Raw genomic sequence first — 27,792 nt, 5'->3', positions numbered from 1 at the left:
CAGCCGTCCTGGGGACACCCCCATCAGTGATGCCTGCTCAGTGCACAGGCGGTCCTCCGGGTAAGCCTGAGCAGTCCAAAGCCAGGAGGTCCTTTGCTCAGACGCTCAGCCTCTGGAAGTGCAGAGTGAGCTCACAAGCCCCACGTGGGGGTCCTGGCCGGACCTGCCGACCCCCACCCAGCAGATGGGCCGCACATGCCTCCAGGCCTCCTTACCTATAACTAAACCCCACACCCCTGGGCCTCTGCCTGTGAGATGACTTGTGGGCCCAACAACTGAACTCGGCGCTGACTCCTGCCGGTCTGGACAGGCCCTGAGGTGCTGGTGTCCTGCCCACCCCCAGCCGGGCACTGGCCCAGCACCTGGCAGGAAGCACACACAGACACGGCCACAGGCTGCCAGAAAAGGGTAATGCTTTTATATTAGTTTTTCTGTAACAAGAAAAATCAGCTTTGAGGGTTTATCATTTTTTTTCTTAAAAAGAATTCCAAGTCCAAAGACACCCAGAACTCCCCCCAGGCCCAAAGAATAAAAAAGGTATGTCACCAGGGCAGCTGGGCCCTTCCTCCCTCCTTGCTGGGCCCTGCCCCTCCACCGCACTCCTGCCCCAGGCCCCAGCTGCCTCAGGAAGCTTCCCCTTGGGCCTCAATGGGATTTCCATCAAAGATGCGCCTGTGGCCGGCCAGGGCATGCAGGGAGTGACCCCCAGCAGCGGGGGTCGGGGCAGGCAGGCCAGGGCAGCAGTCCCAATGAGAGGAAGAGGAACAACGGTCAGCTTCTGGGAGTTCGAGGGTGGCGGGCCCCTGGCCACAGAGAGCACCAAGATAACTCTGTCTTCTCCAGGGGATGGACGGACAGATGGCTGAGCAGATGGCAAGCTGTTCTGGCCAGTTCTGGCTGGGGCAAGATGTGTCAGTGGCAGAGGCCACAGAGGGCTGTTTGCATGTGACTCGTGTGTGTGTGTGTGTGTGTGTGTGTGTGTGTGTGTGTGTGTGAGTACACATGGGTCCGTGGTGAAGGGAGCAGGCACCCATGGGTGCCAGGGCAGGGTCAGACCCTTCCCTGAGTCTGCATGAGTCTGGGGGCATGATGGTGCTGGAGGGCCTGGGTGGGGAGTGGAACTGTTCCATGGGTGCCGTGCAGACGGCAGTGTGTGGGCGCGCCGTGGTGCCTGCCCATGTGTGGCTGAGGGACGCTGCGGGAACAGACGGGGCGGGGCGACTGTGCTCAGCCTGTGTGGTGGCGGCGGGCAGCGGGGGCTGGTGGGGGCAGCCCTGGGTGCGCCTGTGAGCATGGCAGACCAGGGCTCACCAGGCACAGGTACGTGCTGCAGAAAGGGGTCCAGCGGTCCGTTGTCCTGCAGAAACGTGGAAGGGTCAGGGGCAGACCTGCCAGCTTTGGGGAGGTGGGCTTGAGCTAGGGGGTCCCCTGAGGGGACTCTGGGAGGGCCAGGCCACTACAGGCGGGAGGGGGAGTTGCCCCTGGGGGCCCAGAGCCAGCAGGCCACCCACTGGGAGGTGTTCATGCTAACTTCCCAGGGCCTCTCCCAGGATCCCCCGCCCAACAGACCTGCCCGAGGCCAATATCCTCCAGATGGGGCAGATTCTCTCCCATCCCAGGACTCCATAGCCCCCTCAGGAGGGCCATAGCATCCTCACTGAACAGCTGTTCACCCCTATCCCTGACCCCCGGCTTTGTCTGACAACAGTGCCTAGAGAGGAGGTCTCCACCTTCATCCCCCTGGGCCCCCGCAGCAGAGGAAGGGGACTCCCAAGCACGGCCTCGGGGCCTGTTCTCCAAGCTAGGATAACGACCCCATGTGCATCCTTCTGTCAGCCCCACCTCCCTCTGCATCCACCCATGGGGTCCTTACCACCACCCTGCAGTCTCCCCTCTGACCCAAGCCCTTACTTTAAGTCAGTGTCCTAACAGTGGCCCAGGGGCCCCTTCCCATGGCCACAGCCTGACCCCATGACCCCCCAGCTCAGCTCAGTCTGACCACACCTCTCCTCCCGGTGACTCACCGCACCGTGCTCACTCTCCAACGTCTCTCTCCAGAGGCCCTACCCACCCACCCTCTTGTCTATACCTCCTTCCCTTCCCAGACTGACCCCCGGGGTCCACGACTGCAGCCATTCTCTTGCCAATACCCTCAACATCCTTGTTCCTTACCCTTCTGTCCCACACACCTGGCCAAAACCCCCGCCATGGATGGATCCAATGGCCCATCTTCTCCACACCCACCCCGGTCAGCTGAGCACCTCCTGCTGCACGGAGAAAACAGAAGGCTGAAGGCATCGGGCTGATGCGACTTCGTGTCCAGCCGCCAAGCCACTAACCTGTGTGAGACTGCAGCCACTCGGTCCTCTGTCCCTCCCACCCCCGTGGAAGCACTGACCCTCCTGCCAAAGCCAGTCGCTCCTACTATCACCACGGGGCTAGCTTTGCCCTGCTCTCCTCTCTCACATCTTTAACCCCCCCATCCAGGCCAGCCCCTCCCCATCAACACTTCAACCTGCTCTGTTTCTGAGAAGGGCACAAGGTATATGGAGCCCCACCTGAAACTTTGCACCCCCTTCCCCTGCCACCCTCTTATCTCTTCACCGCCAAACTTCTTGATAGAGGTGTGTACGCTCCATGGGTCCTCTCCTTGTCAGCTCCTTTCTCCACCCCCACTGCCCTTGAGGTCACTCCCCCACAAGGTCACAGCCGAGCTCCTTGTGGACATATCGGGTGGGTCCTTGACAGGACTCCCTCCACCTGCCTTTCAGCAGCACTGACTCAGCTGCTCTCTCTAAAAGGGCCTTGTGCATGGAGACACAATGTGTAGTCACATGCACGCGTCCTCCATGTGTGTGCACGCACGTACGTGTTCTGCACCTGCGAATGTTCCGTGGAGCACGTGCACGTGTGTCTGTGCGCACTATGCGTTCTGCAAGTGTGTGCTCTGTGCGAGTGTATGCACGTTTAGACATGTGTGAGCATGGGTCCGTGTGTGTTGGTGCACCGTGTGCACATGTGGGGTGTTTGTTTTGCACATGCGCATAATCTCCCTCTGACTGCCTGGGGTTTTCCTACCTCCTTCCCCTGCTGCTTCCCTCCAGCCCCTTCTGCAGGCTCCCTTGCAGGTGGCCAAGCTCCCCAAGCCTCCTGTGACCTCATGACTATTTCCAGGCTAATGATGGCTGGACCCCCATCTTCAGCCCAAACCTCACTCTCCAGCCCCAGACCCACATATCTGGCCCACCCCTGGGCAGCTGCCTGAGCACCCCCCAGGCCTATCTAACTCAACATTCCTACCACCTAACAAATCTGCTCCCTCAGTACTATCATCGCCTGGGATCCCAAGCTAGTCTGGAGGCTTGTCTTCTCCCTCACCTCATGCCCAGCAGGACCAGGACGACTCTGGCCTCTGGAGTCTGCTTATCCCTCCCCAACCCCCTTCAGGCCATCTGCTTCTCTGCCTCCTCACTGCCTCCCCCATCAACGGCGGCTTGGCTTACAGCAGTACCCTCCCCGTGGGCCCCCACATCCATTCCCTGCTTCCACTGACCCAGCCCCTGCGCATGTCCCATCAGGGCACTCATTGCCCTGGAGAGTCCCCTGGCCTGTGCCGGCCTCCCACAAGCCTGCCAGCCGCTCACCCAGGGCCCATACTGGAGTCGAGGACAGGACACAGGTGGGGAGAGGTCAGTGCGCCCCACACAGACCACCTACCTATGTCACATCCGGTTCACCCAGTCACTATCGCCTTTCCTCATCCTCTTCATCGTTGTCCTCCTCATCTTCCTCATCCTCTTCCTCCTCCAACCGGCCCCGGTCCTTGGAAACGTCACCAAACTCAAAGTTGCCTTCTATGTCCAAGACCTGTAGGTGCTTCAGCCTCCGGAAGGCACTTTCCACCACGGAGCCCACAGCCAGCTTGTTAAACCTGTGCGGCCGCCATGCGTGGTCAGTGCCAGAGGCCTGACCCTCAGAGTCTCCACTCCCACCCACCCCAGCAGGGAAACGGGAGCACAGAAGGGGTGTGGGGCAGGGAGGGGAGCAGTGCTGAGAAGCAAGATGCATCATGAAAAGTCCCAGCAGTTCAGTGTGGCTACAGCTTGAGGGGGGGCAGGGGCGGACCCCAGGCCACTCATCTTCTACAGCAAGGGGCAGGCCCCCATCTGCAAATGCTCCAAGATTTGGGAGTGGCAGAGGTGGGCGCCTCCTCTCTGCCTGGGATTACCTCCCTCTGGGATTAACCCCAAGGCCTGGGGCTCCAGGGTTGCCAGCCTAGGGTTACCCTGGAGCCTGGTGTGGAGTGGCCCACAGGCAAGGCCAGGGTCAAGCTGGGCCAGGGACACACTCGGGCTGAGGGGAATCAGAGGCTGGGCTCTGACATCAGGCCCCCTAAACTCTTTGGGTCTTAGTCCCCCACAGGAGCCAAGGCATAGGTCACACTCTACCCCAGCCTAGCCTGGGGCCTGCTGGGCCATCAATCTCCTGGAGGTGTGCATTCTGTCTTCTCGAATCTGCCCCTTCTCTCTGAGTCGAGGGGGTGGTTAGGTAGGATGTTGGGAAGAACCACCCTGACTCCTCTGTACCAAAGTTCCTCATTTCCTGGGGAGCTGGCTCCCCTATTAGAATCATTCTAGGGGCTCCTGGGTGGCTCAGTTGCTTAAGCATCCAACTCTTGATTTTGGCTCAGGTCATGATTTCAAGGTCGTGAGATCAAGCCCCATCTCTGGCTCCACGCTGTGCGTGCTTAAGATTCTCTCTCTCCCTCTCCCTCTTCCCCTCTCCCCCCTTCCTCCCTCTCTCCCTCTCTCCCCTAGGAAAAAAAAATCATTCTAAACCCCCACAGCTCAGCGAGGACCTGAACATCTGCCATCTGCTGTTCTGGATCTGAGGCCCAGGCTCAATCCCGGCCAGCCCTGGGCACAGCAGTCACCCGTGCCCTCCGGTACCCCTCCCTGCATGGTAGCATCAATAATGCCCACGTGCACGGCTTGTTAAAGTCTCTGAAGCCCTTTTACAAACCTATAAACCTCACCAGGCCTGGCCAGGATGGTCCCCACCCTTGAGAGCCGAGGAAACAGAGGCTGAGGGGGTTCTGGGATGTACCCAGGGTCACACAGCCAGTCAGCAGTGAAGCCAGGCTTCCAACGCCCACCTCGACCCGCAAGCTGTTCCTGTACACCTCAGCTATCCTGCTAGAGCCAGGCCGACCCGGGGGCCCGTGCAGCGCCCCGGGGGCCTTCCTACCTGAGGAAGATCCCTTTGAGGTTGGGCGTGGAGTCAAAAGCGTTGGCGGGCACGGCGCTAATCTTGTTGTTCTGGAGGTACAGGTACTCGAGTGACTCGGGGAGCCCCTCAGGGATCTCTGTGAGCTGGTTCCCAGCGATGTCCAGCAGCTGTATGAGTGACCGGGGGAGTCAGAGCACTTAACAGCGCGCGAAGACCCCACCCACCCCTGGCCTATCTAAATCTTAGGATAACCCTGGTAGGTGGGATCTAGAACTATCCCCATTTTCCAGGAGGGGAAACAGAGGCTCAGAGAGGTTAAGGGATCTGTCCGAGGCCACGCGGCCTGTATGAAGCTGGAACCCAAACCCTCGTTTTAACTACGTCCTACCCGGCTCCTTCGGCCTTGCCACGTGAATTCACAGCCAAGATATCTGGGTGGCACAGTCCCTCCTCCTTAGCACGCCTGTCACCCCCATCAGACTGAAGACCCCAGAAGGGCAGAGGCCAGGGGTCCTCCAGTCTTTGAATATTCCCACACTAGTCTGGGATGAGGGTAGGGGTGGGGGTCCCTATGGGTGGGGCTGCTCATTCATGGACTTCAGAGGCCTTGTGGGCAGGGGCCAGGAGCAAGGGTTCAAGGTCCACAGTGACCCTGGCATGGCAGCCAGTCCTAGGCTGGTCAGTCTCGGGGTCACCACATGCCTAGAGTGCAGGAAGCAGGTGGCCAGGGAAATGGGGTGGTTTTCGCAGGGAGGAGCAAACCTGCAGTGGGCAGGAGACCTGGACGTGCATGGGCCCAGGTCCCTGCCTTCCCCTCAGGCCATCAGCACACGCTCCTGCGACACACACCTGGGCAGGCACAGGGGCATTCCGCCACCTTTACTCTCCCTTCCTCACCCCGACAGGCTGGGGTTCGGGGTCAGGAAACTGGGGACCATGAATCGAGATTCAGGATTCAACCAGAAAACAAGTATTACACACCTTGGGGAGCCTCCCTGTCACCTTCCCCACCCAGCAGGGCTGCCTGCTCCCCACTGTGTTCCCTCCACACAGCTCTGGCACCTCCTCATTCATTCTAAACATCTTCAGTGCCCACAGGTGCTGGGGATATGGAATCCGATGAGATGCTGCCTCTGCCATTGGAGGTTAGGGTTTGCGGGGGGCGGGGGGTGGACACAAAATCTGACAACAGCTGGTGGAATGGGGCTGTGTGGAGGGAACCCAGGGGAGTGGCATGACCCAGCCTTGGGTCAGGGGAGTACCGGTCGGGGGGGGCAGGTGCTTGTAGGAAGAACCCCCCCACCAGACACCTCATCCCTGACTGACTTCACCCAGGCCACACCTGCCCATCATCAAGGGCTTCCTGAAGGAGGTGACACCTGGCTTAAGTCCTAGGTATATTACAAGCTCTAGGAGGGTAGTGACCCTCCATCTGTCTTACTCCCTGGCAGGAGTTCTAAAGCAACTGTGTCTGCACATGGTGGAAGCCTGGGACAGGCTGTGGACTGAGTGAGCAGGCGTTACCAGGGAGCTGTGCTTCAGCGGTGGGGCCAGGATGAGTGACACCCAGGTGCCTGGGAAACTAAGGAGCTCCGCTGGGAGCAGAGGCAGGCCAGCCCTGAGAACTGGCAAGGATTCTGCTCTGGGTTCTAAGAGCAATGGGGAGCCATGGAACGGTTCTGAGCAGGAGTGGAAGGTGAGTGCATGTTTTTCAAGATACCCACCAATTGCACATGGGATGTAGGAGTGGAGAGCTCCTATGGAGCTGGGGTCCAGGTGAGAAATGGGGGTGTCTTGGCTTGGAGTATGGGCAGTAGGGATGGGAAAAAGTGAGTTGAGAGCTACAATGGTAGAATTGGCAGAGTTCAGTAACAGTGGGTGTTGGGGGGCAGGTGGTGTGAAAGGGGGTGTCAGGGGCTGCATCCAGGTCTCCCGTGGGCACCCCTTCAGAGACTTAGAAAATGCAGAGGAGGAGCAGGTGTGGAGGACAGGACGATGGGATCTGGGCTCCTGACGACAACCCACGAGGGCCTGGGCCAGGCAGACCCCAGCTAGCTGCTCCTGCCGGGCCAGCTGCCTGTCTACCCCCTGTCCCACCCTGATCCTGCCCCCACTCTGGGTGCTCTCCCCTCCACTCCCCTCAGATATCCTCTTCCTGATGGCTCCCCCAAAATACAGGTACTGTAAGCCTACCACATGGAGGTCCCCAGGGCCAGCAGTGAACACAAGAGACTAAAGTGCCTGCGCCTCATTCTAGCGGAAGAGCAAGCTGCAAACAAGCAGTCAGATGACCTGAGGCCTAGAAGGGATGACAATTAGGAATGAAAACAAAGCAGGGGAGGAGGATAGCTGGTGAAGGAAGACCTCCCAAGTAGGTGACACTTGAGCAGAGCTCTGAGAGAGAGGGAGGAGCAAGTTGGGGGCGGGGCATCTGGGGAAGGGAGGGTCCCTGTAGAGCAGCAGAGTGGGGGCACTTCCTGACCTTGCACCACCTAGGCCCTGCCTCCCAGATTCCTCTCCTCAATTTCCCTCTCGGCCCTCACTGAGTGGAAGCTTTCACTTACAGCCAGATACCCCGCCTGACTCTGACTGTGGCCACAGCAGCCACACCCACTCAGCAGCCCCAGCATGCCTCAGGTAGCCTCCCCAGCCCTCCGCACCCTGCACCCCGCACCCCGGAGGTCAGCCTGCCTCCCAGGCCTTGCCGCCTTCCCCTCCCCCAAGCCCAGCCTTTCCCAGCCACCTGCTCCTGAGCCTTCAGATGGGTGAGCTTGACTCTCCAATGCCCCCTGAACTGACTTTACACACCACCCCCCTCCTGGTGGACCCGGGGCCCCTACCTGCAGCCATGACCTCCCCTTGTCCCCACAGCCCTCTTCAAGCCTGTCCCTGCAGGTGCTGCGTTCAGCCTGGCCATACCAGCCGCTCACTGCTGCACCTGGCATGCCAGCCATACCTACTGTTTCCTTGGTCTAGCTGCCCCCCACCCACAGCCAAGCCCTCCTCCCCACCCCTCAGCTGAGCCACAGCAGCAGCACTGCACGGGGGCATGACCCAGCCCCTTTCCCCTCCCCCTTACCTGCAGATGGGCAAGGTCGGCCCAGGCCCGGGGGCCCAGGGCCCGGCTGCGCAGCCGGTTCCCAGTGAGGTAGAGCTCACGCAGCTGGGCCATGCCGGCCAGCGCCCCGCGCGCCAGGGCGGCCAGCTCGTTGCGCTTGACCTTCAGCACATGCACATTGCGCGGCAGCCCGGGGGGCAAGGTGTGCAGCCGGTTCCCGGACAGGTCCAGCGAGCGCAGCAGGCGCAGCTTGCGGAAGGCATCGCGGTGCACCTGCGGGCTGGTGATGCGGTTGTAGCTGAGGTTGAGCTCCTCCAGGAAGTAGGTGGTGGCAAAGTCGTCGCGGCCGATGCCGGTGATCTGGTTGTGCAGGATCATGAGCGTGCGCACGCGGCGGGGCAGGCCGCTGGGCACGCGCTCCAGCGCGTTGTTGTACAGGTGCACCGTGTGCAGCCGCTTCAGGCCCTGGAAGGCCCGAGGGTGGATGCCACGTGCGTGCAGCTGGTTGCTGTGCAGCAGCAGGTACTCGAGGCTGCGGATGGGCGTGAGCACGTCGGCGTCCACGCTCCGGATGGCGTTCTTCTCCAGGTGCAGCAGCACCAGGCTGCGCGGCAGCCCCGCCGGGACCCGCGACAGGTTGTTGCTGGACAGATCCAGGTACTCCAGGCTGGAGAGCTTCCTGCGGCGGGAGGGAACGAGGACAGTTGGCAGAGGCCCACGTGGTGCTTGTTGCCACCATTACTCCCGAGGGAGACGGCAAGGGCACTGCGTCTAATTCATCCCAGCGCCGCCACTGGCTGACCCACGAGGGGACCCCAGTCCTCTCCAGCCTCTCCTTGGGTTGATTCAACGCTCTACTGGTGTAGGAAGAATCTAGCGTGCTTTCTGACACAAAGGAGCTTCTTTGAAGACCAATTGTTTAAGGCCTTTTGTAGCCACCCTGGGCCTAAAAAGTGAAAATTCATCAAGTACACTCCAGTTTCAACTTTGTACCAAGAAGCGGGCTTCTGATGATGCCTCACTGGAATTTTGGCTGGCCTTATTTATACATATCGCTCGTTCTTGGGGCAGAAACGTCAGCAGAGGCACAAGCCCCGAAGTTCCTTCTCCAGGAAGCTGGCCAGGGACAGGTGGGCGAGGGGTGCATGTGAGAGGCCCTGGCTGCGTGGGCCCAGCGAGCAGCTTCCCGGGAACCGCGCTCCCACGGAGGGCCCAGGCGGGGCTCACCAGAAGGTTTCGTTGTCCAGGCCCTCATCAGTCAGGTAGTTGTTCTGCAGGTAAAGCTCACGCAGGTTGCTCAGCTCACTGAAGGCACCTGGTGGGATCTTCTCCAGCTTGTTGTTCTGAGGGGTGGGATGGCCGGGAGGGGAGCATGAGGGACAGCCAGGGGTGAGGGCAGGGCCTTGGAACGAGATGTGGAGAGGGGGCTAGGGAGCCGTGGGAGGAGGCCCGGGCCTGGAGCACTCTGCATGTGCTGTGGGCTGCCGGGTACCTGGGCTTCTGCCTCGTTCTCCACAGTGGACACTGTGCCCTCTGGCCTGTGCCCAAGGCCCCACAGCCTCACCACTGGGCCTAAGTGGACATGGGCTCTTCCCCCACTGCAGGTCCCTGCTCTTTTGCTGCCCCTCCCCATGCTCTCCCTCCCACCTTGAGGTGCAGCTTATAGAGGGCAGGCGGCAGGTGCTTGGGTACATGGCGCAGGAAGTTGCTGGACAGAATGAGGATCTCGACGTTGCTGGAGCCGTTGAACATGTTGTCCGGCAGCCCGGCATCCGCCAGCTTGTTGTTGTGCAGGTACACCGACCTGGGGGATGAGGCGCGGGTCCTCACCTGCCCGCCCCCACCCCAGCTCACCTGATGAGCCTTCAGACCTTGCTCAGGTTGGGCCTGGGCCCAGGGTACCCTCTTCCCATTTGAAAAACCTCAGACCCCGCCTAATCCAGTCCCCCCTACACAGCCAAGGAGACTAGGGACCCCCCGGAGGCTACCCCACACGTCAGTGGCAAAAACAGAATTCCACCCCCCCACCCGCCCCGTCTGTGCTCCTCCATATCCTTTAAGGTTCTCAGTCCCTCCCCGACTGTGGCAGCCCCGGATCCCTGCCTGGCAGCCCCACGCAGCTGGCTCTGAGTTCTATGGGACTTCCTGCCGATGGGGACTATCCCTGCCACCTCGTTGTCTCAAGTGTTCAGTACGGGGCCTGGCTCAGAGGAGGTGACCTCTCATTCATTCAGCAAATATATAGTGAGTGTCCCTATGTGCCAGGACTGTTCTGGACTCTGAAGATATAAGCAGTGGACACAACCAACAAGACCCTGCCGTCATGCAGCTAGCATACTAGAGGGAGCAAAGACCAGAAATAAGAGAAATAGAAGATATTTAAACATAGACGACATTCTAAATACAAAAGATATAACTTATTCTACTGTGTGACCTCTCTTGGGCCTCAGCCTTTTCATCGGTGGGATGGGACCACGTACCCTGGCTCCTTCAGGGGGATGGAGAGAATCGAGTGAGGTGACAGATTCAGCGACAGAAGCAGCTCTGGGGGTTGTCAGTACCCCCCAGCACCACCCTGCCCTGCACACACACCTCTGCTAGGAGGCCTCACTCCTCCCAAAGCAGCTCTCAGTGAGGGCCAGCTCTGCCTGTTGGAAGATGCTTCCTTCCCCCACGGGCTGGGAAAAACCCCCACCCAGCTCCCCAGATTCTGCAGACATCACTCTCTGTCCTTGCCTCCTGGCCGGACTCCTCTCAGCCTTCAGATCCTGCAGCCCCCAGGCACCCCCACCACAGCGCTGAGCCAGGGGCATCCTGCCTGCACTGCCCGGCCATGCCCCTCTTCCAGGGCCTGTGGGGGGGGGGTTCTCCACCTTGCTCAGGGCAGGGAGTGTCTGCCTCAGCCCCTCCCTCTTTCCCAGCCAGAGCCCAAGGCCCCTGTCTGACTTCTCACCTCAAGTTTGGCTTCTGGCCGAAGGTGAGCCCGTAGATCTTGGTGAGATAATTGGCAGCGAAGTCCACACTGATCAGGGTGTTTGGCAGAAATCGGGGTGCCAAGGTCAGCTGGAAAGGGAAGAGTTGGGGCAGAAAGACCAATGGAGGGCAGAGGCGGACTCTGGGTCCTGCTGCCATCTGGGCCCCTCCAATTTGTCACTTCCTTGCAACCAGAGCCATCTTTCTCAACCGGAAACCCATCCCACTCCCCTGATAACACAAAAACAGAACCTCCATGGTTCTCCATAGCCCTGAACATTCAAAGCCCTCTAGGCCTGTGCCCTGCCCTGCCCATCCTGCTGGTCTCTCTCCTCATCGCTCCCCAGCACAGCCCCTCCACGCAGCCACCATGAGTACCCACACTTCCCCCAGACAGACCCCACCCCGCCCAGTGTCGAGCCTTCATTCATTCAACAGTAGGCCCTTAGTGTGCAACACTGCAGGCCTGGCTCCAGGTGCTGAACATGTCCTAGGGAACAAAACAGAGAGATGCCCCCACCCCCACCCCCCAAAGCTTGCGTCTTAGTGGGGAAGACAGGGAACAAGGAACAAAAGTATCTGAGAGTGGTAACAAGTTAAAACAGACCGAAGACAGAACTGGGTTGGGTGCTCAGGAAACAGGGGACAGTTAAGGCATGAAGGCACCACTAATGCCATCTGAGGGGAGAGCACCCGTGGGGGCAGGGGCAGTGAGTGCAGGTCCTGCTGGGGGGCTGCCAGGTTTGGGGGCTGGTGTAGAGAGAGGGAGTGAGTGGGAACAGGAGTTGTGAGGTCCACACACAGGCCCTCTGACCACAAGCCACAGGGAGAAGTATGGCTTTCATTCTGGGCGGAAAGTGAAGCCTCGGGAGTGTCTGAGCTGGGGAAGGGGGGATGGAAGGGTAGAAGCAGGCGTGATTTTTAAAGGTCCCTCTGGCTGCTCTGGGGAGGAGCAGCGAATGAAGAAGCAGGGCTGTCCAGGTGCAGGCTGGTGGCCCAGGGCCAGAGGGGAGCCGAGGGCTTGCAGTGGGACTGGACATGGGTGAGCAAAGCACCCTGGATTTGTGACTCAGACTCAGAGTTGAGTCTCGAGTGGGAGGAGTAGAGAGGGCTGGGGACAGCCACTGGACATGGCCATGATGCAGATGGGTGCTAAAGCCCGGGGAAGGGATGGGTCACCTCGAGAGAGCTCAGAGAGAAGGGGCCCAGACAGAGCCCTGGGACACACCAACTATTTTGAAGTTGAGTGCCTCTGTGCCCCTTCCCATGCTGTCTCTTTAGCAGTGCCTCCCCTAGAGCTCCTGCCTGAAATCCTGTTATCCTTCATGGCCCTGCTCAAATGCTACCTCCTCCAGGAAGTGCTCCAAGTACCCCCTTGCTAGTGGGGACAAGCTGGCACCGCCTACACTTCTGTAAGGCCTGGGCCTCTGTTTTCATTAGCTGGCCACTCTGATGCCCTGCATTCAAGTGTGGGGTCCTGCCAGGGCCACGTCTGAGCAGCAATGGGGACCTAGCTGCCACCCTAGAGAAAGGCCTGGTGAAAGTCCCCTGAGCTCAGCCCCAGACACCAGGGGGCCCTTTACCTTGTTATTGGCCAAGTACAGGTAATTGAGGTTGGTCAGATGCTCAAATGCCTCCTCCGGGAGCCCTTCAAAGGACAGGCGTCTGTCAGAGCCCTGGACTAAGGAGATGCTACAGGGGAGCGCGCAATGCCCGCCCCACTTGCCGGGACTAGGGAGGACGCCCCTCTTGAGACGGGTCGGATTCTGATCACTTCCCAACCAGTCCCAGCAGGCCTACCCAGCCCGCCTTTCTTTCCCCTTGCTCACAGGGGCGCCAGCCCAGAGGAGCAGGTGGAGAGAGCTCAGAAATGACCGATCCTTCCCCTGCTCGGGGCCACCCCCGTGGGAATGGGTCTTCATCAGGTCGAGGGCGGAGGACCCAGCCCCACCCTTCCCCACCAGGAAGGAGTGCTCCCCTCAGGTGCGGCCCGAGGGGGTCAGAGACCCTCCTGATATCCCAGCTGGCAGATGTGGTGTCAGGACCCGGCTGTCGCTGGGAGCGCAGCCAAACTGGCCCTTCTCCAGTCCTTAGGCCGGCCTCTGACACTCAGTTCCGGGCTCCCAGCCCCTCAGATGCTGGGACTCACCCAAGTATCTAAGGAGAGGGAACAGTTACATAAACTGTGCTCGGCCCTCCGGGGAATACCCTGCTGCCGAGGGGTAAAATGACGGCCACCGAGAGAGCTTGGTGCTGCTGTGCTTACTGCTTGGTGGAACAAAGCAGCTACAGTAGTTCTATCTATCCTATAAGCTCAGCTATGAATTAAAAAAAAAAAAAGACTAGATTAGACTGTGGTGACGGTTGTACAACTGTATAATCTTCCCAAAACACATCCAATTGTACTTTTACATTGTGTTAATCTTACAGTATATAAGTTATACCTCAATAAAGCTGTTTTTTTAAAAGGGGGAAAGAAATGTACCGAAACATCAATACTGATGAACACCACGTGGCAGAATTATGAGTGGGTTTCTTTTCTTTTCCATTACATTCTCTACATTTCCAAATTTTCTGTTATAATCATAGATTATTTTCATACCAGAAAAAAAAAAAAAAACCTTTTACAATGGGAGGATTTTACCGCTCTTTGATTCTAAAGGCCTTCTGTGAATCTACGAGTCTCTGCCAAAGACCCTGGGAATCGAAGCTTCTCTGACACCTGTCCCCTGACCCGACTCCCAGCTCTCAGGCACACCTGGGGCGGGGGTGGGGGGGGCAAGGGGGGCTCTCAGGCAACCACAGGGAGCCCCTTGCCCATGGGGCCCTGCTGCCAGCCCAGCCCTGTTGTTTTCCATATCCCAGAGTCTGCGGGGTGGAGCTCTTGCCATGGGCACCCGTCCCCCACCTGGTGCCCCCGGCCTGGGCTCTGGGGGGTCGCTCACCTCGGGAAGTCAGGCGGTTGTTCTGGAGGTTCAGAGTTTCCAGCCGATGCAACCTGGAGAGCTCCCGGGGGTAGATCTTCTCCAGCTGGTTGTTCTGGGAGTGGGGGACAAAGGCAGTAAGGAGGGCGCACTAGAGGCCCAGGGTTCCTGCCTCAGTAGAGGCTCACCCCCACCCCCAGTCCCAGGAGCCAGTCCCTCTGTTGGGTACCTCCCTTGGGTACAGACCTGGGGTGGGGCCAGGCCTGGGTCTGAGCATGGGAGGCCCAGCACTGACCACAACAGACATGCAGGTGCCACCTTCTAGGAGCCCATACATGGGCATCTATAGACAGTTCAAACTTGGAGTGCATCTCCCCTGCAGACCTGCTCCCTTCATGTTCCTACTTGGTGACAGGCATCCCCAGCCCATTCTCCCCACCCCAAGCCAGAAACTACTTTTGGTTCCCTTTCTTGAGGGGGAAAAACCTCCTCCAGAAGCCTTCCCGAGTGGGACTGGGGGCTGGATTAGGAGCTGCTCTGGGCCCCACTGCACAAGTCCTCTGCCTCCATCTGTTATCTTTACCTGTTTAGATCTCTGCCTCCCCCACAGACTGTCCGAGTCCTCCCTCCATGCCCAGCACCTGACGTGGCACCAGAGGTACCCAGGAGACATTTTATGAATAAACGAGTGACTGAACCAACAATGAGTGTTGCCTTAACGTCCCTTTCCCTTACAGGCTACCCTAGCCCTGGGCTCCCTCCACCATTAACCTGGACCCATCAGCTTGGGTGACCATGGGCAGGTCCCTTTCCTTCACTGGGCTTGACCTCTGGGAATGTGTACAACAGCCCCTCCCACTGCCCCAGGGCTCCTGGGCCACACAGAACTGGTCATGGGTGCACGAGCACTCCCGGAGTCCCGTCTGGAACACTGTGTCCCACTTCTCAAAATCTAGCCTGTACTCCAGCCTGAGAGAGTCTTCTAGCCTCTGAGCCCCCAAAGTGCTCTCTCAGGGTCTACTTTCTCTTATTTTCCTGGCCTACAATGGTGTCTGGGGCATCCTGTCCATTCAGAGGGTCAGCTGCCAGGCGGATCTGTGTCCGTTTCTCACAGGGTCTGACTCTGCTTCGGGGTCTCAGCCCGCACTCCTCCAAGCAAAGCAATGCCGTTGTAATAGCACGGTACTCTGTGACCAGGCGTCAGAGCGGGGAGTGCCCTAGCACCCTGTGTCTGGGGTCAGGGAGCCGGGGGCTGGGGACCGCGGGCAGGGGGCTTGGGGCCAGGAGCTGCAAGGCAAGGGGGCAGCCCCCGTGACGGTCGTTGCGATGCCCGCGTCACCTGCAGGGACAGGTGGTTGGTGTGCTCAGGCAGGTCCCCCGGGAACTCGTGCAGGTCGATGCCACCGCAGTCCACAACGCCTTCCTGGGAGCAGGCACAGTCTCGGGGGCAGTTGATGGTGACTGGGCCAGGCCCCGGCTCCTCGGTGTTCAGCACCAACACCGGCCCCTCTTCCACAAATTCATTCTCGTCAGGGCTCAGGCTATGGGTGCCACTTCGGCCGAACCCAGGAGACCTCACGGCGCCCGCCGGCCCCAGCTGCAGCTGCGGCGGCAGCAGCAAGAGGAGCAGCAGCGCCCTGCTCCGGGCCATCGTACCTGCGGGAGAGCTCACGTCAGGCTCCGCCGTCCGTACAGCAGCCACGGGGCGAGGGCCCACAGAAATCACAAGGGGGCCCCCCTGGGCACAAGACAGAGCCTACTCGGGGGTCCTGGGCTCGGATCTGATCTGCTGTCTGCTACCCTCCCTTCTCCACCCCCCTCCCCATCATCAGGGCTACCCCCGGTGGCAGGTCAGCAACCCTTACCAGGCCTGGCCCCAAGGAATCTGTACCCCCACTTCATAGGTGGGGAAGCTGAGGCCCGGGATGAACCGTGGCTTGGCTGGGACTTTACAGACCACCTTCTGCCCTGGCACAGGCGGGACGGGAGGCTCTGTACCTCCTCCAGAGCCACAGGGCCATGGTGGGCCAGCACCAGTAGGGTGCATCCCAGCTCTTCAGCTTGCCATTCCAGGATGATCTCAACTTGACCCCATCTCTCTTCCAATACCCCTACCCCAGGTATACAGGTCTACCTAGTAGATCCTCTCTCCAGGCCTTTGCACATGCTGTTCCTTCTGCCTGGAATGCCCTCCCCTTCTCTTGTGCAGTCAGCAACTTCTCTAAGAATCTCCTGGCAAGACCCTGAGCTGCCCCCAGGGCTCTCCCCTACTGTGTTCCCTAGGGTGGGCATGAGTTGGGTTGGGCTGTGAATACGTGAAGGTGTCTTTCTCCCATAGAGGGCAGTGAGCCACTCTCAGGGTCTGGGTGGAGGCCCAGCGCCAGGCCCGAGGCCCGGCACAGAGCAGGCCTCAGTTGAATGGAGCTGCTGCCATTCCCCAGGACCTCCCAAGTCCTTCTTCCTGATGTTTACACCCTCAGCCGGCCTCATCAGAGCCTGCTGTGCTCACATGACTGCTGCTGCCTGCAAGAGACCCCTACCCAGCACGGTCCCCTAGGGCAGCAGGGGTGGGGGTCTGGGGATGGCCTCAGGCCATGAGGAAGATGCAGGGGTCCCATCTTCTAGGCAGCACAGGGGCCTAGCTCGGCTCTGGGCTGGTCCCTGGTGCTCTCTTTACAGAAACTCACTTAGCAAACATCTCTGGGGAACGCTGAGTTGTAAGAGGCTCAGGTACACGGACTCTAGAGTCCCACGGACCCAGTTTGAGTCCCCCTCCAGCACTTAGCAGCTCTGACCTCCCTGAGCCTATTTCCCCATCTTACAATGCAGACGATACATCCCAAACCACAGCGTCTGCGAGGAGCAGAGGAGCCGGCGCGTTAACAGGTGGGAAGCACCTGGCACCTCCTCGGTGATGAGGGGTGGCCGTCACTGCTCACTGCTACAGCAGTCACAAACGCAGGTCCATGGCAAGCGCTTGGCCTGGTGGGGGGGGGGGCATGCCTCCGTCTGAGGCCCTCGCCCTGCCACTAGGCTGGGGACCACAGTCCACACAGCAGTTAGGAAGGTCTGAAATGCTAGGCCTGGGGAAACCGGGAGCGTGCCGCCGCCGATGTCTGGTTAGGAAGGTGGGCGCTGCAGGCTGACAGCTGGGGCCGCAGTCAGCTCTGGCTCTCAGTTTTGTCACCCACTAAACCTCGGCTTCCTCACCTGTCCATGGAGGTTACCACAGCTGCCCTCATGGCAAGACGCTGAGAGTCGGGGAGAGGCACACACTGTACACCGTAAGTGCTCAATAAACATTAGCTCTTCCCACCACTAACATCGGTAGGCACTGCGCACTCCAGAACCCCCTGCTTCCTCCCCTCTCTTGTCCAAATCCTGCTTGTGTTTGCAGTCCAGCCCCAGCCCACCTCCAGCTTTGCAGACTCCGGCCTTCTACGAATTCTGGCTGCCCTGTGGCCATTGTGGCGTTCCAGACACTGCTTTGTCTCGCTTGCTGGCTCAGCCAGCTCTCCAAGGTGAGGTCCCATCTGTCCTCAGCCCTGTGCTGGCAAATGAGGTGGCAAATTTCCCTGCCCTCAGTCTGGAGGGGGCAGCAGAGCCCAGTACAATAGCTCCTGCCCCACCCTCCACCCCAGACTGGGTGAGCCCTCTGAGGCCCCAGAGAGAAAGGTGTGAGGACAGAGGAGAGGGGCAGCATCCAGGCTGGTTAGACACCACATAGGTCTAGGAGGCCCAAGCAGAGTCCGGCCCCAGTCACTGGCCTAGCAGAAAACCAGGGAGCCTGGCGCACACACACAGCTCCTGGGCCCCAGGGATCAGCTGGCCGCAGTAACTTGCTGCAGCCCGGCCCTATGCCCACCCTCCCACACCCCTGCTGCCCCATCCCCTCACCAAATGGGCCATCAACCCTCAACCTGTCTATAGACCATCACCCCATGCACATTATAACCCTCCCCCCGCCACCCCCAACTAGCTCAGCAGGCTGCAGCCCCTGGAACCATCCGCATTAGACTGGAGGCCCCGTCCCTGTCTGTGTGACCCCAGACCAGGGCCCTGGAAGGGGGAGTGTGGGCACAGGCCCAAACCCCAAATCAATCAGGGCAGGAGGCCAGGGAGAAGGATCCTTCCCACATACCCTGTGCACTCACTGGACCAGCTGGTTTTCCTCCCTCCCCTTTAATTTGTGTCTGTAAAGATCTATACACTATCTGTAAAAATACTTAATTTATATTAACATTACGAACCATATGAAAAATGTTATCATCATCACTTTATAGATGAGGGAGCCGAAGCCCGAGGGGGATTGGCCAATGTGACACAGCTGGGAAGTGGTGAAGCTGAGTCCAGCCTAGGGCCCTTCCTTGGGCCAAGCACAGCTGGGCACTAAGGACCCAGACAGACGACTCGAGTTTGGCTCCTGCCCTTAAGAAGCTCACACCTGCCCTGTCCAATATGGTGGCCACATGTGGCTACTGAGCACTTGAAATGTGGCTAGTCTAAATTGAGAGGTGCTGTAAGTGTAAAATGTAGTGTACATGGATTCCAAAGATTAGTACAAAAAAAGGATGTAAAATAGCTCATTATTAATATTAATGATCTCATAAAATATTTATTTTTATATTGATTATATATTTTGAATAATTGAGTTAAATAAATTACTAAAATTAATTTTACCTGTTTCATTTTATGTTTTTAATGTGGCTTCACATCACCTCTGTGGCTTGCATTTATGGCTCACGTTCTATTTCTATCGGGCAGGGCTGGCATAGACGCTAGGTGTACACCGAGTAGTATAAGCCCAGTGTCATCAGAGGTGTGATGGAAGGATGCTAGAGTCCATAGGGGGCCAGAGGAGAGCTAACCACGCCCGGGGTCAAGAAGGCTTCTCTGAAGAAGCGATGTTTATCTAGCCATGAAGGATGAATATCGGGCAAAAGGGAAAAGGTGACATAAGCAAGGAGGTCAACAGGTACAAAGGCCCAGGTGCAAGAGAGCCCATCTGTGACCTCTACAAGGCTCGCTAGAGTGTCTGTTGGGTGTTGGGCACTGGGAGTGATGCAGGTGGGCAGTCAGACCACGAAGGGACTTGGAAGCCAGGTTAGGGAGAGTGATCCTTATCTTAAGATCTTAGGAAAGATGAGGAACCACTGCAGAGCAGGAGTGTGGCACAGGTGGCTTTACAGACGCACCAGGGGGGAGCTCTCTGAGGCCGTGCAATGGTACAGGCGAGGGGTAGTAAGCCTGGTCTGGGCAGAGAGAGGTGCTGGGATGGAGAGGAGGAGCCAGATTCACAGGAGAGGGAGGAAGAACAGACCCGGCTTGGAAGGTCCCATCTCCTCCTCCGGACCTTGGGATCCTGGGCAATCTCAGCTCCACCACCTGGTTTTCTGAGTGACCTTGGGCACATCAAGGCCCATCCGAGTCTGAATTTGTTGTTACTGTTGTTGTTCTAAGAGCACTGAGTGAGATTAGCCCCTAAAGCCCCTTCTGTGTGCACAGCCACATTGGGAGCTGTGTGTGGAAGAACAGAGCGCAGGCCCCTGGTCTCTATACATCCTGAGTGAGGAGGCCCCCCGTGAGGAACAATTCACACACGAGGACAGCAAATGGCCAGTGAGTGAGCTCTCTCTCAGGGGAACGCTTTAGCCACGGAAGGACATGGGTTCCACTCCTGACTGCTGTGTGAGTCTGGACAAGTCATTTCACTGCCTGAGCCTCTGTTTACTAGTCTGGGCAGTCCTAATGACGATGAAATGAAATGAAATGACATGTCCATCTGATGTTGGCATCAAGCAAGCGCGACACACACGGGGGTTACTCTTACTGGGGAAGTCCCTGGGACCTGCTGCCTCTCACCCCACCTACCACCCATGGGGAACCAAACCTCAAGGCCCAGAAGGGCTTAAGTGGGGGATTAAGGCAAGAACAGAAGGAAAGGGAAGGGAGACCAAAATCAGGACACAGATCCTTCGCCCCTAGCAGCACCTTCCTTCTCCACTCGAATACAGTAAAAATTCACTAATCACCCACTTTGTGCTGGGCCCCAGACAGCTGCATCTTACCATCTCTAACAGAAATCCCCAAACTAAAAGGTAGTCTTCCTACTCTGCAGATAGGAAACTCAAGCACAAAGGCGCCCATTGCTGCCCACCCCCAGCAAACTGCTATCCAAATGCCCCTGCTCTGGACAGCTGCTGCTCCGCCCTGACTAGACTAGGAAGTTCTTCAGCGCTCCCACAGCACTCCTGGCCCACTGCACCCAGCAAGATTCAGCCAAGCCCTTCCTGACTCCCCAGGCATGGAGTAGGTGCTCAGGAAATGTTTGCTGAATGAAGAAATGAATTTGTGAAAGGCAGAGTTGGGAAAGATTTTCAACATTATCTGGTCTGACCCCCTCAGTTTACAGATTAGTATGTTGAAGTTAAGGCCAGAATTAGAATTTGTGTCTTCTGACTCCTGCCCAGAGCCTTCAACTGCTCTAGAAGGCTGAGTAGGAGCTCTCCAGGGGGACAAAGGAAGGAAAAGTACTCCAGACAGAGGGAAGGGCATGAGCAAAGGCACGGTGTGAGAATGGGGAAGAGAGAGGTGCCTTTACAGAAGGGTAAACAGAATGAGGCAGGGGATGAGGTCCAAGCCTCCAAGGGTGTCAGCCACTATGCTAAGGTGCTGGTGATAGGGAGCCATCAAGGGTACCAGACAGGTCATGGTCAGCGGTCTTATGCCCGACTGACAGGCCTAAAGGTGCTACCATTAGTCACCCTTTCCCTAAGATTCAGATAGAAAGAACAAAGTATGTTCCCACAATTTCGTGAAAACAGTCATGTGAATCTAACATTTCTTAACTTGCACTCGAGGCTCGAGTAAACTGGGCCACGGGCCCTAAAAGGGGCCATGACGACCCAGGGGCTCTCGCGGTTCATAGCAGTGGTGCCTCCTGGAGCCGCTAGACCACAACTTCACTTTCCCCCGCCGGCCTGAAGTCCCAAGAGCAGCCACTCAGGTTGCGGGGGCCTCAACAGATCCGTGATGCACTCCAAGTGCCAGGAGCGCATCCCTCTGTGCCCTGGGGACCAGGGACGGTCAGAGCCGCGCGGCGCCTACCCCTCTTCTTGAGTTCCGGCTGCAGCTGCCTCGCACCCGGAGACCCAGCGGCTGCCCGGAGATCGCCGCTGCCACCTCGTCTTCCACCTGATGGCTTATCAGGTATTCTAAAGCCCCCGCCCCAGCCTGGCGGCTCAAGGACCAACAACCTGGGACTTGCGCCGCTTTAGAGGGAGGGCGCCGACCTCGCTTCTCGCGCTCCGCGCCCCCCCCCCCCATCCAGCTGTCCCCGTGGGGAGGCAGCCGCGTAGATAGACAGACGGACACCAGGTGCCAGCTGAGAGCTCTGGCTCGGCGAGTGCGCGGAGCGGGGCGAGGGAGCCTAGCCGTGAGCGGGTCTGAGCAGTGGTCGCGCCGGCTCCGCCACACCTGTCCGCGCCTTCCGGAAGCATACCTCGGCCCCTCTCTAGGCCTCAGTTTCTCTGTCTGTAACCAGTTTGAAGGGTGAACTAGCTGGGGTGAGCTGACGTAGGAAGACGCGCGTCTGGGCTCTAAGTCCAGGGGTCCACGCCCCTCCCCAGTTCCACCTGCCCCCACATTCTCTGTCGCCCGCCCGCGTCCTTCCACTCCCCCCTCCCATCCGCCCTCAGATTCTTTCCAGATGTGCGCAGCGGGGAGGGGGGGCCGGGACCAGCCTCTGGATGGGAGTGAGAAAAGGCCCCTGCACGGGTCGCGGTCGTGGAGGGGTCGCACGGCCGAGGTTGAGCTCTCGGCCGCGCACTCTGCACACCGCTCCCACCTACGGGGCAAGTGCGGCGGCCCCGCCTGGGTGGCTGCGGGAGCCGTCCGGACCCGGCGGGGAAGTCCGAGTCCTCCGCCCAGGCTCGGCCCCGACCCCCCAGCCCACGCGCGGCTGCCCGCGCCGGGTACCTGCTGCGCCCCCGCGCCCCGCCGCGCCCCGCCGGCAGTCCGCGCTGTCCCGAATCTCCGCTGCGCTCCGCGGGCGCGGGCTCCTTCCATTCAAGTCGAGCCGTGAGCTCGGCGACGCAAGTTTTGTTGTGGGTTTTCTCCTCCCCGCCTCTCCCCCGCCCACCCCCCCCCCACACCGCGTGCATCTGCTGGACGCCAGCCTCCTCCGGACACAGGCGTAGGGTCCCCACAGGAGCGGGGAGGGGAGAGGGCCTGCCCCCTCCCCGCGTGGACTTGGCCGGGCCCCCCTTCCCGGGGAGGCAGAGCCCCCGCACCGACCCCTCTCCCCCTCTCCGCCCCGGCGGGGCCACCATACCACGCCCCCCCACCCCCACCAAGAGTCTGGGAAGGCGGGGTGTCTAGCCCGCAACGCTTCCTAGTTCCCGCCTTCCGCAGTGGGCCCTCCTTTAAGCCCCAGCACCTGAAAGGAGGGCAGGGGAGAGGGCACCCAAGTGCCTCTGAGCCCAGTTTCTTCCTCATGACTGAGGATTTTGCAACCGCTCCAGGCACGAGTACCTTTCCGATCACTCTCCCACCCTGGGGTCCTGGGCCGTGGCTAACGGGGCAGCCAGCCAAGACCCTGCTGGGCCCCTTCCCGGAAAAGTTCCCCGCCCTCCCCCACAACCTCCCCCCCACGCCCACGTTGACCCTGGGCCCAGGGCATGGTGAGCCTTGAAGGACGGCAAATTGGGCTGGGAATAGGGTGCATGTGGATCTCAGTCGCCGGGAAACAAAGGGGTTGGGCAGTGAGCCCTCGCGGCACCATATTGCTCCCAGGAGCTGAAAACGTTTCCAAGTAAAGGAGCATTAACTACAAGCAGCTGAAGCAACACTGTTTGGCGCCAGGGGCTTTGGCGGTAGACCGCGGTGGGGCTGGGTTTAGGTGGTACTTGGCACCTCCACTGCCTCTACAAGGCTCTCCCCATACCTGCTCTGGCCTGTGGGCAGGGCACCCACAGCTACCTTACCTGGCTGCCCTCCTACTGGACAGGGAGAAGGAAAAATAACTCAAACTTAGGACCACTTGCTCAACTTAAATTGCCAATGCCTTGAATGAATGAATGAATGGCTCATGTAAAGGATCTTTCATGGGCTTCTGCTGCTGCATCCTGTTTGTACCACATGCATTACTCTCTAAGCTTCACAACCCTGCAAGAGGATTGCTGTTGGCCCCATTCACAGGTAAGGAGATCACCTGACAAAGAAGTAATTAACTGAGTAAAATGGCCAGGTTTACCCTTTCCCACAGCCCAAGTTCTTTCCATGATGGAAACAGGAATGTAACTTGAGAAGGCAAATGCAGACCCTGGATTTGAACCTAGAGCTGTCTGTTTCCATTACATCAATAACTCAAAAACTTAGCAAGAATGAAAAAGGGAAATATTTTGCCTTCTTTGGCCTCAGATTTCAGTTCTCTCTGAGTTCAAACTTGAGAGCTGGTATGATTCACAGGATTGGACAGGGTCCAACCCAGAGATGCATCTCCTGTCTTCTCAACATTAAGCCTAAATTCAAGGGGAGCTAGAAGAACAAGATTCTACTGACTTGAATACCCACAAACTAAAGAAAATCTTCCAGAAGGACAATGAAAACCAGCACATGCTGAGTACCTACTAAGTGCCAGGCACTGGTGTGAAATCCTTAAATATCTCGATCATCCCAATCCTGCAGGGAAGGTATTTTCTGCTACCTGTAACTGCTGGGGCCAGCTACAGGACACACATCTCCCCGCCCCACCCCCAGAGGGATAGGCTTTTCTGGGCAACGCCAAGCTGGTGCCCACAAATGCTCTGTAGCTGTCGGGTGCTGTGGACACACACACACTAAAATCACCTGTCCAAAACAGAATATGAAGGAATCACTTTGAGTGTCTCTGGTGGAAGATGGAGGTGATCCTGGTGCTCTAGAAGGAAATCCTCTCACTTTCCGAAGAGCTGTAGAGAGGTGAGCTTCAAATCAAGGGTTCCCAATCCACTTGTGCTACTTCGGCTCCTTCATGCCTCATCACCAGCTCCTGTTTAATATTATTTAATGCCTGGTGTCAAGTACAAGCTTTGGACTTAGATTTGGGTTCGAATCCCAGGTGGGTTCAAATGGAGATATGAATAGTACCCAGGCCTCACAGATTGTCTAAATGAGAAAGTGGAAGTACAGAACTCAGCCCAGCACCCGGCGGATGGTACGTGCTCAATAAACGCCAGCTGTTATTATTGCCAAACTGTCACCGAGGCCTGACTAAACATCTATGAAACATTATTAAAACAGAAATGACAAGTGGCAAGAATTAACCAGAAATCTCTGCATTATCCAGGGCACGTGCCTTCTAATTCAAAACAGTAAGAAAGAAGAAAACTCAAAAGAGAGGAGTAAAGACATACATGTGACCAGAGAGAGCTAGGCGTGAAAGACAAGAGGGCTCTCATGGGGGGTTGATGAGGAGGAAGGGGAGATAAGGTGTGGTAATACCTTCATCATCGGAGAAGAAAATAATTCCTCTTACTTTTGAGCTGAGGGCTCAAGACCTTTCCTCATTAAGTAGCAGAGTCCCAAATACTGAGCTCTGTCAGCAGCTTGTTTTGGGGACATTTAGAAATCAAATCACATGGTGTTGTTTTTTGTATATGGATTCCATCCGAAGGATCTTGATAAAAGACAAAACATCAAAGAACAAGCAGGGTATGATGGAAGAACCACAGGCCGAGTCAGATACAGAATAGGTTCTTCTGGGTTCCTCGAACATTCCATAGAAACTCTTTATTATTGGACTCTTTTTGCTGTTTTTCATCTCTTCCCCCCACTGGATTGTAAACCCCCCCGGGCAAGAACCTCACTTCGTGTTCTGCAAGGGCCCTTTCCAGCCCTAAAATACCATGACAGGAGTAGGCAGAATGAACCCCCGGAGATACCCACACCCTAATCCCTAGAGCCTGTGAATGTCATACTATGTAGCAAAAGGGACTTTGCAGATATAATTAAGGTTATGGACTTTAAAATGGGGAGATTATCTTGGATTAACCGGTGAGCCTAACCTAATCATACGAGCTCTTGCAAACAGAACATGCTCTGGCTGGAGGTAGGAGAGATGAGGCAGAAGGGGAGATCAGAGAGATGTGAAACATGAGGACTCGACTCGACTAGCATTAAGAAGAGGCGAATGCAGGCAGCCTCTACAAGTTGAGAACCCCAGGCTGCCAGCAAGCATATGGGGACTTCAGTCCCACAGCAGCATGTCACTGAATTCTGCCCACATCCTGAGGTGAGCATGGAAGCAGATTCCCCCCTAGAGCTTCCAGACAAGAGCTCAGGGCAGGCAACACCTTGACTTCAGCCTCGTGAAACCTGGAGCAGAGAAACCAGCCAAACCCACCCAGACCTCCGAGCTGCAGAACTGTGAGATAGTGTATTTATGTCAAGGTAAGCTACTACGTTTATGGTAATTTGTTACAGCAGCAATAGAAAACGAATATAAACATTAATAACTAATACATGGTACAACAGCATTTTCCCATACGTCATGTCACTTACTCTTCAACAACAAGCATGCTTGTATTATTGCCCCCCTACTTTAGGAAACTGATGCTCAGGGAGGGTAAGTAACTCACTCAGGTGACCAGCGAATGAGTGCTTGAGTCAGAACTCACACCCAGGTTCCGACTTCAGGGGGAGTGGGCCCCTACACTGTGGCTGCCATCCTGTGGCTTTAAGGTTCTGCTGTCTTAAGCTAAGTCCAGACTTCAGAAAAAAGACAAAAACAGACAAACAGACTCGGGTTGCTTTCACACGATGAAAACTGAAAAACTTTCAATACTCACTTCTTTCTGTTTCTTCCAAAGATATCTAGTAAGTCATGGAACAAGTCAAGTTATAAACAAGTTAAGTATATATAAAAAAAAATACCAAGTCTTCTTTCTGACACAGAGAAGAAGATTTTGATAAATGGCAAAAGGAGAAATCCTCAAGAGAGTGGCTGTCGATGAAGTATTTTCTGCCATGCAGATGCTCTTCTAAAGGCCACTGTTAAGGCACATCTTTTACAGGTGTCCTGTTTTGCCAGCCTGGTTCAGGAACATCTCTGTCGGAGCTTTCAGTCCACTCTTGACCAGTTTTTATTGTCAGGAAGTTCAAGTGATTTTTAGTCTGAAATTCCCCTTTTATAGTTCTTCCCATTAGTCCTAATAACTAAGCAAAATAACCCCTCCCTCTCATTGGTCTTTCTATCTCTCAAACGTCAGTGAACTGTTAGCACACCCTGCCCTGGGTATCACTTTGCCAGCTGAAGGCTCTTGTCTGGTTGCCTAGGTCAGTCTTTCCCTTATAGTATTGAATCTTCATGCCTGAACTTCTCTTCCATATATTTCTGTTCAAATGAGGTGTATAATCTTGAACAGAGTGTTCTGCACACTCAGAAGGGCTATATTCTAAAAGGTGAATTACACAAAATTTTACAAAGAAAAAGAAAATAGACTGCTGTCTGGTAGTTGGTTAGAAAACTGTAGCACTTCGGCCTGCAATTTAAATAAATAGCAGACTACAATGAATTTTCCCCAATTTTGCATAAAAGTTTATGGCCACAAATTCAGTGAATAAAAGGTCAAATGCTTACTACGTGCTGCTGAAAACAGCACTGTGAATATTTATAAAGTATTTAAATGACTATTAATAGGACAGGTTAAATGGACATCACTTTTTGCAATAAATTTTGGATATGATATATTAAAAAAAAATATTTCTCCAAGAAGTCTGGCTTAAATTCCATACCAGATTAAACTTCCTGCCAAATAGAATCAGACGCCACATTTCTTAAGGGCCAGAAATCTGGCTGCATATTCTCTGTTTTAACCCAGAACTAAAGAGCTGTTTGTTTGCAGCAGTCTCCAGATAGATATTAATACTGGACCTTTCCAGTAGATTTTGTAACTCTCTATTGAGAAAAACTCTTAAAATTTGGCCAGACGCAGCTGTGGTTCCTGATATCACATAATTCTTTCAGGGCCCTTATTAGCTGTTTAGTACCACACCCCCAATTCCTAATTCATATCAGTGTGGTCTCTAAACAAACCCAGTCCCACAGAGTAATTTACCCAGTAATTTACAATCTGGCTGATGACCATTTTTTTCTGGTCAATAACATCCAGCAAAGTCTTTGTGTTCAGAAAGCAGCTATGCCATGGGCAGCTAGAACTGTAATCTGGCTGAAATGCAAACCTTCTGGAAGTCAAACTAAATAATTCTATATCCATTCACTAAGTTACAGAGACTATTAAATTTTAATGATTCCTGAAGAAAATGTAAGGATGTGGACAGTCCATAAAAATATGCAAATTGTCCCCAATCCTGAAGCTAGCGTATGACCTGAACTCAAAAGATTGTCACAAAATGTTCCAATGAATAAATTCCTTCCTGTTAAAAAATTTCTCAAATAACATTAGGGACCATCTATTGAGTACCTACTGTGTGGCTTGACATTTTATAGCTATAATTGCTAATCCTCACAGCCAGCCAGGGAGAATTATTATTCCCTTTTTACAAAGAAGGAAGCTCAGAGTCCTTATTATTAGCTCAAAGTCCCAAAGCTATTTAAGTGCCAGAGCT

General features: G+C 56.4%; 1 protein-coding gene across 1 annotated transcript; it reads right to left on the bottom strand.

Moving 5' to 3' along the window:
* Positions 1-396: 396 nt before the first annotated feature.
* On the bottom strand, positions 397-22,292 carry PODN (podocan). Its single transcript, XM_045799513.2, has 11 exons — positions 22,162-22,292; positions 15,524-15,840; positions 14,206-14,299; positions 12,844-12,908; positions 11,241-11,350; positions 9,935-10,091; positions 9,515-9,630; positions 8,309-8,966; positions 5,248-5,396; positions 3,718-3,931; positions 397-1,357 (listed from the first exon to the last, which is right to left on the bottom strand). The coding sequence occupies exons 2-10, from the start codon at positions 15,833-15,835 to the stop codon at positions 3,745-3,747; spliced, it is 1,848 nt and encodes a 615-aa protein (XP_045655469.1). The 5' UTR covers positions 15,836-15,840; positions 22,162-22,292; the 3' UTR covers positions 397-1,357; positions 3,718-3,744.
* Positions 22,293-27,792: the final 5,500 nt, after the last annotated feature.

This window comes from Ursus americanus, chromosome 12, assembly GCF_024610735.1.
Source record: "Ursus americanus isolate L20-20 chromosome 12, mUrsAme1.1.p, whole genome shotgun sequence".
NCBI classification, from domain to species: Eukaryota; Metazoa; Chordata; class Mammalia; order Carnivora; family Ursidae; genus Ursus; species Ursus americanus.
This window is presented reverse-complemented; position numbering and strand designations above follow the sequence as displayed.

Bases quoted from the DNA above. Each gene is read 5' to 3' on its own strand.
- PODN (XM_045799513.2), bottom strand. From the start codon at position 15,835: ATGGCCCGGAGCAGGGCGCTGCTGCTCCTCTTGCTGCTGCCGCCGCAG. The intron at 9,631-9,934 runs GTGGGAGGGAGA...CCCACCCCTCAG, and splicing joins TCTATAAGCTGCACCTCAAG to AACAACAAGCTGGAGAAGAT. The intron at 3,932-5,247 runs GTAGGAAGGCCC...GCGGCCGCACAG, and splicing joins CTCAAAGGGATCTTCCTCAG to GTTTAACAAGCTGGCTGTGG.